General features: G+C 34.3%; 1 protein-coding gene across 1 annotated transcript in view; it reads right to left on the bottom strand.

The window, feature by feature from the left end:
- Positions 1-16,689, bottom strand: part of G2E3 (G2/M-phase specific E3 ubiquitin protein ligase) — a 59,263-nt gene that overhangs the window by 23,007 nt on the left and 19,567 nt on the right. Inside the window, exons 2-8 of the mRNA XM_069463965.1 lie at positions 15,945-15,985; positions 11,383-11,480; positions 8,501-8,602; positions 5,281-5,405; positions 4,088-4,253; positions 795-901; positions 100-216 (exon numbers count right to left, since the gene is read on the bottom strand). Coding sequence (XP_069320066.1) covers positions 100-216; positions 795-901; positions 4,088-4,253; positions 5,281-5,405; positions 8,501-8,602; positions 11,383-11,480; positions 15,945-15,981 — 752 coding nt within the window. The 5' untranslated portion in view covers positions 15,982-15,985. The remainder of the gene's footprint in view (positions 1-99; positions 217-794; positions 902-4,087; positions 4,254-5,280; positions 5,406-8,500; positions 8,603-11,382; positions 11,481-15,944; positions 15,986-16,689) is intronic.

The raw sequence follows: 16,689 nt of genomic DNA, 5'->3' as shown, positions 1-16,689 counted from the left end.
ATCCTAAGAGTAAACTACATTTCACTAACTAGAAAACCTACTTTCTCAGCTGATGGTTTAAATAGGAACCACTAAGCACAACTGAATTTCCAGAAATACCTATCAGGTACATTATAGTCTCGCCCTTCTTTGCAACGACACCTTCGGACATCACAATGCTCATAGTGCTGCAGAAGCTCTTGATAAGCATTTTCCTCTAATTCCCAAGATGCATCTCTGTAAAAGAAGCAACATACAAAATATACTTTAACCTATAATGTTACATAAAAGGATCAGTAATATATCTTAGCAACAGGGATAAAACTTGTCCTTTTTAGGATCATTCTCATCAAGATATAAATCTATTAGTGTCATTTTATCCTACAGTTAATTAGTCTCACAGTAAACTTTCAAATGCTAAATGAGAAATTAACCAGAAATTTTCTAAAACACATTTTCCCTGATATTTTTACTTCTAATTTTTAATTTCAAATTTACTATCATTATTTCTGAATTCTTTATCTTTAAGCACTAAGAAAATTCTCATACACTTTAAATCACATCTTGATTCTCTTAATTTATACATACCATTTTGAAGACTATTATAATTGTGCATAAATCAACCAATTAAAATTGGACACAGCTGAGGTACTTATTAAGAGACCCTAATAATAGTCTAAGAGGAGGCTTTACATTTCAACACTTGAAATGGCTAACTTCCATGATCACTCAATCAGACATAAATGATTATTTCCATTGCTATTAAATCCTGCATTTAAAATACCTTTTTTAAAAAAAGGCTAAATGTTACTCACTTTTCAGGAATATAAATCCCCATTCTCAACATCTCTTTCTGAAAGATGTCACTATTGTTGCATATTGTACACCTAAAGAAAAACACTCCCGCATTTATTGCTTGAACCTATAGTGGAAAACAGAAAATCTATTGTTAACAATTTAAGTTATCAGGTTATGAATTATATTAATGTAACAGGAAATGTCCTATTTATCACTTATCATATGCTAATGGGTGCTCAAAGTTTGTCCTTACGAACTAAGCTATCCCACTGCTAAAATCTGGGGATCCTTTTTCCCCCAATAGTTAAAAAAAAAAAAAAATCAAACTACTGAATAGACTGCTCTTAGCTGTACATCCATTACCCATATATTTTTCTCAACCTTATGCCCTAGTGTCATTTCTCTTCCTATATATTGTATTGTCCTCCAAGGGTGAGAAAAACAGTGAAAATCTCGAGTTACTTCATCCAGGAAGGATGTTTAAATAAGTTTTATATATAAATTATCCCTGGTTCTGTTTTTAACTCAATCTGTAAGTCAGTTTTATTCCCAAAAGGGTAGAAGCATAAAATCTATTGCTACAGCAAATACAAATACAGATGCACCAGAATTTACTCAGAAGAAAACAGCAAACAATAAGCATGCTAGAAAGAGTAGCCAGTCCCCAATAAAAACTAGTAGCACACATTCACTTAAAAATAGTTAACCCCTCCTTTACAGATGCCAAACACTATGCTATGTACCAAAAATAGAAACACAACATTTGGTTATGTGCCAAAAATAAAAACATTAACTTAAGATTCTACTTCAAGGAATTCTAGTAAGTAGGCCTATAGGTATACAGCTATAATACTGTGGGAAAGCATGTGTGTTTTTATTAAGTATATTCATGAAAGAAAGAGGAAGAAATACCTAAGTATACACTGACAAATATGTCACAGGGATAGTAAGGCCAAAGCTAAGTTTGGAAGAAGAAATAAAGGTTTGCCTGGAAAATAGGACAAAAGACATTCGAGGGATAAGGTATAAACATATATCAAGTCTCAGTGGCAAGAGAAGGATCAGGAAAGTACAATTAATAATATACTCAGAGATTATATTCTGTCCAAAATGAACTATGTAATGAGGATAAACAGGTAAGTCAAAGGCAGTAGTGTGAAGAATAAATTGATAGGAAGTAAGTCACTCAGGAGAAAGACCAACTAGTGGGCTCCTACCAAAAAAGTGTTTGAAGTTAAAGCAAAGGGAGTAGGAATGCAACAAAAAGGATACATAAAAAATATTTATTAAGTATACTTGATACACTAGGGGGAATGACATATAGATGGTGAAGAAAGAAGTGAATAAAGATGATTCTGGGTTCAGACACCTAGGAAGTGGCACTCCACCCACTTCACAGAGCATATGGGAGGGAAGCAACAAATTATTGAAATCTCTGAATCTAAAGGATCTTTGAACAATTGCAGACAGAAGCCAAGATCTTACTAACCACAGAATATAATACAAGGAAGTATCTGGTATGGAGGAAAAAAACAGCATAAGATACATGGAAGACACTAACAAGACTAGAGCAATGATGGAGAAATCCAATTTAACAATAATAGTGACAATTCTCTGGGTACACAGAGTGGAAAGTTTTTACCAATTCCTTTGAAATTAATCTCTTGTCTCTTCTCACAGAATCCTAATGTATAGCACATGTAGGGGTTACAAATAATGACATTCGTTTAACCACACAGAGCTATCTAGACTGGGCAGACTATACTATTTCAGTTAACCCTGATACCAGAGTAGAAAAGCCACTGGAGATCCTTTAGAGAAAGTGACTCAAGAATTAGTATGCTGTCTTAGTATGCTCTAATCAAGTAACAAGTGCTTACTGGTATTTATATTATAGACAGGTGTCCATGTGGCTGTGATTTTAAATTATATTTGCATAAAGTAGACCTACTTTTTTGTTAGTAATATTATTTCTCCTTTTTTAATGAGAGAATTAAAAACTTAATAGTTTCAGTGTTTACAAAAAGCCCTAACAATACTAGGTTAAGTCTGAGAACCTCTCTCTGCTTAATTATTAACATATAAATGAGGCAAATCTTATTTGCCTTGAAAAATAACATACCGTTACAAAATTAACAAGATGACACATTTGGCAGCAATTACATTCATTCAAACACAAACCCTTAATTAAGACAAATTACTTTTTAGAGATTCTCATATAATGTGAACTTCTTCCTCAATGGGTAAGGATAACACTTCATGATGTTGTTTATTAACTTCACTCTCTGGCATCCTTTTATAAACATTTCTTTATAAGAGTTAACAGAATTTCTAATATTTCCTCAACAAAATAGGGTTCATCCTGCCACTTTTAACTGAATAACCCTAAGTATAAAATTTCAAGGCCCATACAAAAAAATAGAAAGTAAACAGTCAAGCTTTACTACTTTTACTACTATTAGTACTTTAAAGACTTTATTGAAATATGAGAATTCACATCTCCTAACTTTTAAAAATTTGTTTGTGGATAATTTGTGACCAACAACTTTTCATTTTACTAAGCAATAATAAAATCCAAGCTTTAAGAAACAGTATTAAACTAGAGTAAATCTTTTGTTATTTGGCATTCTATTATGTCTATCAGCTGGTGCTTTCACACACGCATATTACACATTTGATGTTATTAATAACCGGCATCTTAAAAATTTTTTTCAAGTATTTTCTGAATTTAACAATTATTAAATTGTTTAATGTTGTTTTTTTTTATCATATTCTATTTACTTGAAAAGAAGCCATTGGGTTTAATATACAAGATGACTCTCAAAGAACCAATACTTTTAATTCATTGACAGTAATCAACTCCCTGTCAAGAAGTTATGAGGAAGCATTTATCATAGTTTAAAAAAAAAGCTACTTAACATTTAAATATCTTAGCTTGCTATCAAGCTTATTATCATTTCACATATCCCGGTTTTCCAGCTTAAATATGCAAATGGAACTTAGGAATTAAAAATCTGCATTTTACTCATTGTGAAACATAAACAAAATCTTTAGGTGAAAACAACAAAATTTCATAAGCGTAAGTATACATTAAAAGGTTGCATCTAATTTATTTATTCAAATGTTAATTGAATGCTTAAATAGGGTAAATTTTATATGTAAAATATGCTTCAAATTAAATGCTTTAAAGTTGTTTTAAAAAGTTACAAGTACTAAGAGCTAATATAGACATGTCAATTCTAATTTAAAATTTAAATCAGCAAGCCACAAGTTTATATCAATCAGAGAAAGCTTACAAAACATATCTTACCTGTAAACACTCTCTATGAAACCAAGCATTCTTACAACAAGGACTTCGTAATATGCTATAAGTTGGAATAGGCTCAATAAATTCCAAGCAAATGGTGCATGGTAAGGATTCTCTATAACTATTAGATGTAATGATTTGAACAGGTCGATGGTTCCAACAAAATGACCTAAAAATGTAAATTATTTAAAAACAATACCTAATTACAAGGCAAAACTAGGCTAGCATTGTAATTCACATATATAAGACAAAATTCATTTGTACCTGTCTCATAATTAACCTACAACAGACTGGAGCCTTGGCACTATAAAGTAGTCTCACAAACTATGACCAAAGAGAGCTGGACCTTCAAAATGTAAACTTTTTGGTGGTGACACTTACCTCATACAGAAGTTCATTAATTAAGTTGAGAATCCTATGTAACATTGTTAACAATGGAGTACACACACTATTGTTCTTAACAATTGAGTATGTACTATTATAGTCAACACTGTATAAAATTAAACGAGGCAGGAAGTTACACTTTAAAAATATTTTAATCCTATAACACATAAAATGCAAATAATAACCTATTCCTAATCCACCTAATCCAACTGCAGTTTTCTTACATGGTAACAATCCATTAAATACGTCAAGAGCACAAAGACTAAAAGAAATGAAACACTTATGGCATCAAATGCCAAAATTCTTAAAATCTTGATGTTTAAAGCTGTATTTAGGAAGCCAATATTTTCAGGGACATCCCAGGGCATCACAGTTATTTTCTGGACTCAACCAAGTTTACCCAGTAAGAAATACTTACTAGCCTTGTGAAAGAAAAGTGAACAATAATTCTAAAGAGTGACATAAAAACGTAGAATTATGTAAGGTGGAAATTTTCACTGAATACGAATAAATTAACATTTCCATATCATATCCCAGACCTGAGAGCTAAAGGTGAATATTAATCATTAGGCCCATTCTCGACATGGCAATTCTCAAGACTTGGCAGACAGAAATGACCCCAAAAAGGGATGGGGAAATAGATGTGTGTGTATTTATTTATGAATATGTTTATACATATATATACTCAATGCAGCTTTCAAACTCAGTGCAGCTTTACAAAGAAACTTTACAAGCGAATTATATCATTGGGTTATCCATTTCCTACTGTTCTTTAATGTTCACCTTTCATATTTAACAGTTAAATAACTCACGCAAAATTGCCAGTGAACTGGAAAATACATTCTCTCTGAAGTCCGCAAGGGAAATGATAACTTCGTTTACATCGGGGGGCAACGCATCCAATTGAAGCACCAGTTTTCTTGCAAATACAGCATTTCTAAGAAAAAAATATGAAAATAGGGGCCACAACATATAAACTTTAGTACTATAATATGATCAAGGTATAAATGAATATTCCTTGTGGAGAGTCTGAAAATTATTTTCATCTTATAACAGCTTTGATAATAGAATATAAAGAAATTTCCTAAAAAGTCTGTTCTACCCAGAAATAATCTAAAGATAACAAAATATTCACTCCCATAACAATTTGTGATAAAAGATAATCTAACATGGATAAGACAGAGAAGCTCCTTTTCCTTCCTACCTGCTAAAATATTTTAAGCTGAAAGGTTTATAAACATAATAGCTATACATGAAATCTATACATGAAAGTCTCATTGAAATCCTAAGAGAAAGCATATAAATTAGGAAATACCAAGAAGAACAGAAACATAATGCTATAAACAAATTTGCAAAAAATTGGCAAAAATCACTCTATCCTAATCAAATAAAATGTAATGGACTGAATAGTGGTCCCCAAAAAGATATGTTCAAGTCTTAACTCCTAGTACCTGTGAATGTGAATTTATTTGGAAATAGGATCTTTGCAGATGTAACTAAGTTAAGGATCTTGTGATGAGATCATCCTGGATTTAGGATCAAATGATTGGTGTCTTTATAAGAGAAAAGAGAGGGAGATTTAAGACACAGACATACAGAGAGGAAGGCCTGTGAAGATGGAAACAGAGATTAGAGTTATGCTGCCACAAGCCAAGGAACATCAAAGGTTGTCAGTAGCCACCCAAAGCTGGGAGAGAGGCATGGGATGGATTCTTACTCAAAGGCTCCAGAAGGAACCAGCCCTTTTGAAACTTTGATTTAGAACTCTAGCCTCCAGAATTATGAGAGAATAGCTTTCTGCTGTTCTTTTTTTTTGAGACAAAGTCTTGCTCTGTTGCCCTGGGTAGAACACAGTAGCATCATCATAGCTCGCTGCAACCTTAAATTCTTGGGCTCAAGTGATCCTCCTGCCTCAGCCTCCTGAGTAGCTGGGAGTACAGGTACTTGCCACTCTGCCCAGCTAATTTTTCTATTTTTAGTAGAGATAGGGTCTTGCTCTTGCTCAGGCTGGTCTTGAACTTCTGAACCTCTGACCTCAAGTGACCCTCCCACCTTGGCCTCCCACAGTGCTAAGATTGTAGGCATGAGCCACCTTGCCCGGCCTTAGATTTCTGTTTTAAGCAGTCAATTTGTTATGGCAGCTCTAGGAAATGAACACAGCACCAGTGAAATATAACAGTGTACATACACAGGAAAACTATTAAATGAATCAATCATTAGGAAAATACAGAGCAGTACCTAAAACATCTTGGAATCCTTAAGTTGGCCATTATAATGGTCACTGATTCAGGAATTACAGAGTTACTGTTGACTCCTTTAAGCACCACCCAGGTCAATAGAGAATACTTGGCCAACCTGAAACTCTCCCAGTGAACTGACAAAAGGAATTCTAGTTTAAGTTCACAAATGGGACTCCTCTTCAAGGTTCACAACATACCCGAGAGGATTCAGATGTTTTAAGAAAACAGGTATAGGCTGAGTATCCCTAATCTGAAAAGCTCCAAAATCTGAAACTTTTTGAGTGCCAACATGACACTCAAAGGAAATGCTCATTGAAGCATTTTGGATTTTCAGATTAGGGATACTCAATCAGATCAGGGGTACTCAGCTGGTATGCAAATATTCCTAAATTCAAAAACATTTGAAATCCAAAACACTTCTGGCTCTAAGCATTTCAGATAAGGAATATTCAATATTTAGTTCCAAACCCTAAGGGGACCTTTAGAGACTACCCTTTACAAGCTCACTATCATCAAGATGTTGAGAAATTTTGACACTAATATCCTTACATGGTCCTTAGATTCATACTAACCTTTCTCCCAAGGTTTCCCTGTGTCATAAAGCTTCTTTTTTACCATCAACTCCCCTGACTCTTTGACATCTTAAAAAATAATTGCCTCCACTTTTTTGCCTCAACTAAAATAAATGTTTCTATACGCTTCCATTGTAGACTTTCTTGAATGAAGCTGCTTATTTTCCCATCCTCCTTAATCTTCAGCCTTGACACACGGTCAGGTTGGGAAATGAACAGGGGCAGGAAGGGGAACAAAAAGATTATTTTAGTTCTCTGTTACAGATTGCAGGCTACTATTCTATCTTTTAAAAATCCAGACCTTTGAGCCTAATAACATCTACACTTCCTGTTCCCTACTAACTTCTCAGTCACTCTACCACCTCAAGACTTAGCACCTACTAGATCATAGGCTTTCTCTGTATTTTAACACTTGCTATCATTCTAAGTAACCTTACCATTTATGGGACAACCTTTCTTTGAATTTTTCAACTATAATGTATCAATGCTCCTTATTACTACCCCAGTGTAATGATGAATCCCTCATCATCCAAATTGCTTCATCATGGAAATCAATTCCACATAGTCTGAACAGAACTTCCTATACTTGCAACCTTTTGATTCTCTATCATTATTTCTACTCAGACCATATGGAAACACTCCTTGAACATAGCAGAGTAGCTAACATATAGGAGATTCACAAATGATGACTGAATGAATAAGAAGATAAAGTTTAGAATGCCTATCTTGAAGAACAGGAGAGGACACTGAATACAAGCACACAATGTCACAGAAGGGCCACAAAACTTATGAAGATCATAAATTATCAGTCCGCATAGCTGTGTAATTTCCACCTCAGCCTATCATTCCAACCTCAGCAACTGAGACATAAGCATAAAGGAGTAAATGGTGGAGTTGATTAAGGATTGAAGGTTTGCAGAACCACAGTGTGGAGCCATGGTCATAATTCTGATGGTAAAAGTGGGTGAAATGATGGATAGATTGGAATAAGATAAGGAAGTGAAGTCAACATTCTCACATGTATTATATCCAGAGTGAAGCTCTCTTTCATTTGCAAAACTGTAAAATGTTCTTCTAAAACTTATCACATTTGACAAACATATGCATTGGAACATAAAATTAAAGTCATAAATTTCTAACATAGAAACTGGTTGAAAAGACTTCTCAAGTATTGACAACACTTATGGTATTTAGTGTTATGAGTAAAATAATTTACTTACCAGTTTAGAAGCTCTATTTACTTCCTTCCTGATGTCTTCAATTAGAAAACCATAAACTCCTTCTTCTTCTTTACCTCTCTGCCAAATTCCACTTGACATTAGCTATGAATATATTCTCAGTTAGAAAACAGACTCTAAGAAACTAGTTTGGAATTAAAAATATATACCTATAATATTCATTCCAATATAAAACAGACATAATATAACTCAAATTTCAAGTGCCTATCTATAAGAGTTATTTTTCACAGTCAAAGTAAGAAAGAGGCTACTCACATTGTTTGATTTGGAGGACACTGTATATTAATAGTTTGTATACCCAAACTGGTTTCTAAAAGTATTCCAGGAATTAACAGAAAAAGAAAGAAAAAGAAAAGAAGGCAGGAAGGAAGGAAGGGAGTGTCTGGGTGGGTGGACTGGAGGGAGGAAAAAAGAGAAAGAACACTTACAATTAAGTTTTAGATAAATGGAGCAGTAAATACAGATGGAGACAATTCAGATTATCCATGATATTTCAGGCTAACTTTAAATCTAGCTGAATTCTGAATCATAAAAGGCATATTTACAGGGAAACCTACTGAATTCTAGTTAACAGAAATGTTTGATTTTTTAAAAGTCTTATTTAAACTTCTTACTTATTAATAAATATGTTAAGAAAGCCTGAATCCAGAAAAAGCATGGAATATGAATAAGAAATTCTGGTTTACCAGCCTAACTTGCAAATTAGGCTTTGTGCCTAGTCTTCCGGAACCCTAGGAAAATAATTTAACATCTCTGACTTTAAACATGAAAGTAAAAACATTAGATTGTATTTAAATCTCTTCCACCACTAGTATTCTATTACCATTTGTAACATTACTATCTTTTCCTACTCATAATAAAATAGAATATTAAAAGAGTTGAGTCCTTTTTTAAAGTATTATATTCATCTAATGAAATAAGACAGAATAAGGAAAATTTTGATATGTATTAACTTATCAACTTAAATGTATTAAATAATACAAAAATACTTCAGAGTAAATTTTTGATTAAAAGTTTATGATATATCCTAAAGAAAAACAAAAGTGACACATATTACTTAAGAATTAGTTATGAAAAAAACAACCTGCTAACTATTAATAATAAAACAGCTCATCTAATTCTATTGCATAAAACATAAAATAGGCCAGGTGTGGTGGCTCACACCTGTAATCCTAGCACTTTGGGAAGCCAGGGTGGGAGGACTGCTTAAGGCCAGGAGTTTGAGACTAGCCTGATCAAGAGTGAGACCCATCTCTACAAAAAAATAGAAAAATTAGCTGGGCATGGTGGTGCATGCCTGTAGTCCCAGCTACTCAGAGACTGAGGCAGGAGGATCACTTGAGCCCAGGAGCTGGAGGTTGCAGTGAGCTATGATGGCACCACTGCATTCTAGCCTGGGTGACAAAGCGAGACCTTGTCTCAAAAACAAACAAAAAGTAAAATAAACTGTTACAAAAATGAAAAGATCTTCTTCCGAACTACAAAATATAATAGACTCCAACTTACAAACATATTTACAATGCCAACTTCATTTTCTCTTAAGACATGCTATAAAAGTGATTAGATTCCTAGGCCAGCCTACAAGTCTAAATTAATCCACAAGGTACCTGAGACACAAAACTAGTCTTAGAGAACCAAGGAATATTTTAGGTGGTTTCTCAAATAAGCATTGAAAGGGTTTTTTTTTTTTTGTTTGTTTGTTTTTTTTTAACATGGATGATGGTTTAAAAATATGTCCACAAATTTGTTGATATTCCTTCCTTCAAAAGGTGGTGCTTAATTCCCCTTTCCTTGAGTGTGGGTTAGACTTGATGACTCACTTCTAAGAGAATAAAGCAAAAGTGACAGTGGTGTGTGACTGTGATAACTAGGTTATATGGTTCCATCTTGGTGCATCTCTCTCTGTCTCTGTCTCTCTCTCTCTCGCTCTGAGATCACCTGCTTTGGGGGAAGCCAGAAGCCATGCTGCCCTAGTGAGGCAGCCTTATCGGGATAAGAAGCTGAGGCCTCCTGCCAACAGCTAGGAGGAACTGAGGCCAAAAGCCACATGAGTGAGCTGGAGGTGGATCCTCCAGCCCAGTAAAGTCTTCAGACGTAATCTGACCGACATCTCTCAACTGTAACCTCAGGACATTCTGAGCCAGAACTATCCAGCTCAGCCAATACCAGATTCCTGACCTTCAAAAATTGTGTGAAAAAATAAATGTTTTTATCTGCTAAATTTCAGAATAATTTGTTAAGCACCAATAGGTAACTAATACAGTGTCAAGAAACATTGAGTATACTAATACAACCTTGGTATGCTAAGGTAATAATGTACCACTAATATCTTAAGTCACAGATTCAGTTAGGTGAAAAGCTGGTGGAGGGAAGTGGGAACAAAGGCGGGACAATTGTCAGTATGAAATCACTCTTTTGCTTTCTTCTGAATGATCCTATATCATTTTCCACAAACATGTATTACCTTTAGCCAAAACTTTTCTTTCCAGGTTTTCTGTCAAATAAAATAAAATTCTTTTCTCTTACTCCCTGGACCTTCAAACAAATCTTTTCTGAGATTTTTAACACTAGCAACAAAGGAAACAAGAAAATGGTAAAAGAAACACCTCCTTCTATTTTCTCCTTTTTTAATGTAGGCCCTAAACAAACAAAAACAAATAGGTAATGATGACAGGTCTTTACATGTACAAAGTAATTTCAGAATTTTAGAACTTAATATACAAAAAAATCCTATTTTTACATATAGCTAAAATGAGATCCAGAGAAGTTAAATGACTTATCCAATTCTCAGAAATCAGTGTCAGGATCTAATTCTCTTCTTTAGAACACCAAATTTCTAGAATTTAATTATAAATTATACTTACCAAACAATAGTAATGTACAGTGAGATTCCATTTCTCATGAGTTTTCTTTTCTCCATATTTATTAGGACAGTCATCATTTTTTCGACAGAAAACACAAGCTAATGGTGAAAAAAGTAAATATAGATGTAAAAAATTTAAAAATTAAAAAACTACAGAATTTGTGCTTTTCTCAATTTCTATGTTAAAATTCTTTCTGAGAGCAAATCACATTACACTGCTATAAGTAACTTAAAATTTCCAATACCTACTTCTCAAATAGTAACGTAATTTTACATTTTTCATTAGTTTTTAATGATAAATTCTAGTTTACCGTTAAAATGGCAACTTGTGGGGTAACATTACTGAAACTGCCAGACTGGGGAACTACAAAACTCCATTCTTCCACTAAAGCAATGATTTAAACCGCCAAAAACTGTCAGAATCAAATTTTTAAAAGTACTGGAATCTAATTTTTAAAAAATTTACAAAATTAGGAGAATGTTTAATGAAGAAAGAAGCCGTTAAATTTTAATGAGAGCATTTTAACTTACCAACCTACCATTCCCCACTCCCCAGCTGGGCAGTGGCCTTCGGGTGGTCCATGTCCCTGGTGCGGATTACTATTCCAACAGTGGGTAATATGGACCTTGATCTCAAAGAAATGTGATGGCGCATTTTTATTTGTATAGTGGTTCTCTGAGGGATGAGCTCAGGTGCTTGCCTTTCTTTCGCCTTTCTCAGAACTTTCTCAGGGCTGGAGCCTCCACTATTTGTCAAAAAGTATTTAAAACAAATATACTAGCTACAGCAGCCTAGGGCAAGGGATACAGACAGGGCATGCGGCTGACAGACCAAAATGTCTAGGAAAGAAGAGACTAGGAAAAGGGGAGACACTGGGGAATAAGGGTTTTGAAAAGCTCCCACATATAGTGGAGAATCTAGAAGATCATGTGCATGCACAGGGATGTATACACGCTGAGAAAAGACCTGAGAAATCTTAAGCTTTCAATTCTGGCTGATCTTTAGGCTTAGGCCAGCCCATATTAAAAAAGAAAGATCCTAAACTGATAATCGAATTTACACCTTAAGGAACTAGGAAAAAAAAGAGAAAACTAAACCCAAAGTTAGTAGAAGAAAGGGGGGGGGGAGATTATAGCAGACATAATCAAAATAGAGAATAGAACAACCAAAGAGGGAATCAATAAAAACAAAAGTTGATTCTTTGAAAAGATCAACAAAGTTGACAAACCTTTATCTAGACTGATTGAGAAAAAAAAAGCCTTACACAAGCTACAGTAATCAAAACAGTGTGTTACCTGGAACACATAAAGTTCAATGGAAAAGAAGTAAGAGTCCAGAAATAAACATAAATACCTATCTATGGTCAACAGATTTGTGACAAGGGTGCCAAGATCATTCAATGGGGAAGAACGGTCTCTTCAACAAATGGTATTGGGACGACTGGATAAACACATGTACAAGACTATAGTTGAACCTATACCATACACAAAAATTAATTCAAAACAGATCAAGACAGCTGGGTGTGGTGTCACATGCCTATAATCCCAGCACTTTGGGAGGCTGAGTTGGGAGGATCGCCTCCCAGGAGTTCGAGACCAGCCTGGGCAATAGTGAGACCAGTCTCTACAAAAAGTAAAAATTAGCTGGGCATAGTGGTGCGTGCCTATAGTCCCAGCTACCAAGGCTGAGGCAGGAGGATTGCTTGAGCCTAGGGGCTGGAGGCTGCACTGAGCTATGATGATGCCACTGCACTCTAGCCCAGAGCCCAGGCAACAGAGCGAGACTCTGTCTCAAAAACAACAATAACAATGACACCCCACAACAGATCAAGGACCTGAATTTAAGAGCCAAACTGATAAAATTCTTAGAAGAAAACATAGAGGCAAATCAGTATGACTGTGGATTTGGCAACAGTTTCTTAGAGTTCACATGATACCAAAAAGCACAACTAACAAAAGCAAAAATAGATAAATTGTACTTCATCAAAATTTAAAACTTTTGTGCCCTAAAAGACACTATCAAGAGAGTGAAAAGACACTCTACAGTATGGGAGAAAATATTTGGAAACTACATATCTGATAAGGGTCTAGTAGCCAGCATGTGTAAGAAACCCATACAACTTAACAATAAAATTACAAACAATCCAATACAAAAACATGCAAAGGATCTGAAAAGACATTTCTTCAAAGAAGATAAGCACATTAAAAGATGCTTAATATCATTAGTCAACAGGGAAATGAAAAGCAAAACCACAGTGAGATACTCCTTCACACCAACAAGGCTAGCTATAACCAAAAATGTCTGAAAATAACAAGGGTTGGCAAAGATCTGGAGAAACCAAAACTCTCATACGTTGCTGGTGAAAATACAGAATGATGCAGCACTTTGGAAAATAGTCCAGCAGTTCTTCAAAAGTTAAACACAGAATTACCATATAACTTGGCAATTCTACTCCTGGGTATATATACCAAAGAACTGAAAATAGATGTTCAAACAAATACTGTACGTTAATGTCCACAGCAACATTGTTCACAACAGCTAAAGCAGAAACAAACCAAATGTCCACCAGTGGATGGAAAAAAGGATAAATAAAATATGGTACATTTATACAGTGGAATATGAATAAAGTACTAATTCATGCTACAACGTGGATAAGCCCAGAAGCATTATGCTATGTGAAAGAAGTCAAGCACAAAAGGCCACATATGATTCCATTTACATAATGAATTATATTATCCAGAATAGGTAAATCCACAAAGACAGATAAAAGACAGATTAGTGGTTGCCAGTGCTGAGAACAGGGAAAATGAGGAATGAGTGCCTAAATGGGTACAGGGGCTAAATAATTGCCTTGGAGGGTGATAAAAAACGTTCTGGATCTAGATAGTGGTAATGGTTTCACAATATTGTAAATGTACTAAATGCCACCAAATTGTACCCCTCAAAATAGTGAATTTTATGTGTATTTTACCCCCACCCCTCAAAATACACAAATACAACTTGTGGAGTCAGGGAGATCTGAGGTAAGATTTGGCTCCACGCTTTAAAAAAAAAATTGTATATATTTATGATGTATAGCATAACGTTTGGAAATATGCATACATTGTGGAATGGCTAAATGGCGCTCATTATCATACACATTACTTCACATGCTTATTATTTATTTGTGGTTAGAACACTTAAAATCTACTCTCTTAGCAATTTTCAAGTATAAAATATATCGTTAACTACAGCCACCATGTTGTACAATAGATCTAGCTTACTTCTCCTTTCTAACTAAAATTTTGTATCTTTGACCAACATTTTCCCAATCTTCGGTGCCCTCCCCCTATCTCTCACCCCCCAGCTCTGGTAACTACCATGCAACTCTCTGCTTCTATGAGTTTGACTTTTTTGGATTCCACATGTGTGACTACAGAAGAGGAAGAATCCTCGTGATCAACGCTGGGTGGATGTGCATCTGCTACATGCTGTGGACCTGCGGTTTTCCCTTTGTTCCCGTCTTCCCTTGCCTTCCTTTACCCAGAAGGGAGGACCCCTGGACACAGAATAGACTAGGTTTCAGGCAGCATTTTTATAAATAGATTACTTTTGTATTTATTTGTACTCTGCTGCTTTTTAATTTTGATGTTTAAAATTTAGTAAAATTGTTCTGATTTCCTTATATTTATTGTTTAGATCACCTTCTACTATAGCAAATGATAATGGTTTCTATTATAATAATGAAATAAAGTTTCCTCCTTAAACATATTTCATGTAAGTAAAAACACAAGAGTCAATCTTAGGAAAAATGTCAACAGTAGGGGCATATTTGTGTTTAGCAAATGCATAAAGGTAGTCAGGAATTACTAAAGTTTCAGGACTACTAGGATAGCTGATAGAAATCTGGAGGTAGAAGCAAGGAAAAAAAGCAGAGAGAGGAGTTCAAATTCCCTTATCCAACATCTGTGGCGTCAACAGATAATCTCTAAAAATGATGGTCAAGCTACACAGTTTTAAGTATAGTATAATAGTTTTAGAAGGAACTGAAAAAGATCTAAAAACAGTGGATGAGGGAGAAGTAGTCACAGAAGTATAAAAATAACTTAAATTCCTCATCTTTCATGGTAGCAAGTCAATGGATACTAATAATAAATGAAGAAAACAACTAAAAGCAAAGATCAAAAGAGACTGCATCTATTTGGGGAGATTGTTGTGAGCCCTTGGAGGTGAGCTTTCCTTTTCATGTTAAACTTTTGTGTATTGTTTAAATTGTTCTCATCTGCATTTTCCCTTTTATAAGAAAAAGTCATACAAAAAAGGTGGAAAAATTTATATTTATTAAATAATACTGTTTTACTCAGATGCAAACTATATCAGATAAGTATATACACAGAATACAAATAAAATTTGGCAAATACGTTGTCCTCTGATAGACTTTTGTTGAAATGAATACACACATTATTATACTTTAGTATGTGGATGTATGAACTAAGCATGCACCAGGGAATTCATTCTTATTATTTAAGTAGCATTCTAAAAAGATTTATTGTAATAAAAATATTTTAAATACAGCTACTTACCAAGGTTCTGTGAGTCACCAGGTTTATCTTCATTCATTTTACTAGGAAAAATAAGAACATATCTATATAGCCATCTCAATTTTAAAAGTCTAAAATTATCTTTTTATTAAATTTAGTCAAAGCATCATAACAAGTTATGTAATAATTTCTTATACTCTAGTACTTAATTTCCTCACCTTTAACATGTCTCAGACCAACAAGTGTAGTAGAGTCTGAGGATATTTTTAAAATGAGAGGGAATGTTTATTGGCTATCAAAACAATTAAGGTGACTACTCGCATTTAATGGAAAGGGTCTAGGATTGCAGGACATCCTACAATGCACCAAACAGCTCTAAACACCAAAGAATGGTCTAGATTTTCAAATTTCCAGTTGGACATTCAAGTACATAAAAACTTACTTATAGTTACATTAACATAGAACTAAGTCCATTTTACACATAAACATCAAGCCTTTTTTAATTCTTGCTATTTTAGGACAAAATAAGTATTTCCATGACTACAACTCCTATATAAATCAAGAAAATTTAATTTTAATTTTTGTTCAAAACATTACGAAGAGTTGTTCAACATTTAGGAAAAATAAAAATCACATCATCAATAGCAATGCCATTTGTATTTGAGTAGCCTATAAAATAATCCTTTATTAGTCTATACTGTATGTGTGGCTGTTGCATTTGTAGGGATTCTATATAGGGCTGCAGGCACCTGACTGCCTCATTACACCTTCTAGCACAATAGTGCTC

The sequence above is a fragment of the Eulemur rufifrons genome, chromosome 2 (assembly GCF_041146395.1).
Source record: "Eulemur rufifrons isolate Redbay chromosome 2, OSU_ERuf_1, whole genome shotgun sequence".
NCBI classification, from domain to species: domain Eukaryota; kingdom Metazoa; phylum Chordata; class Mammalia; order Primates; family Lemuridae; genus Eulemur; species Eulemur rufifrons.
This window is presented reverse-complemented; position numbering and strand designations above follow the sequence as displayed.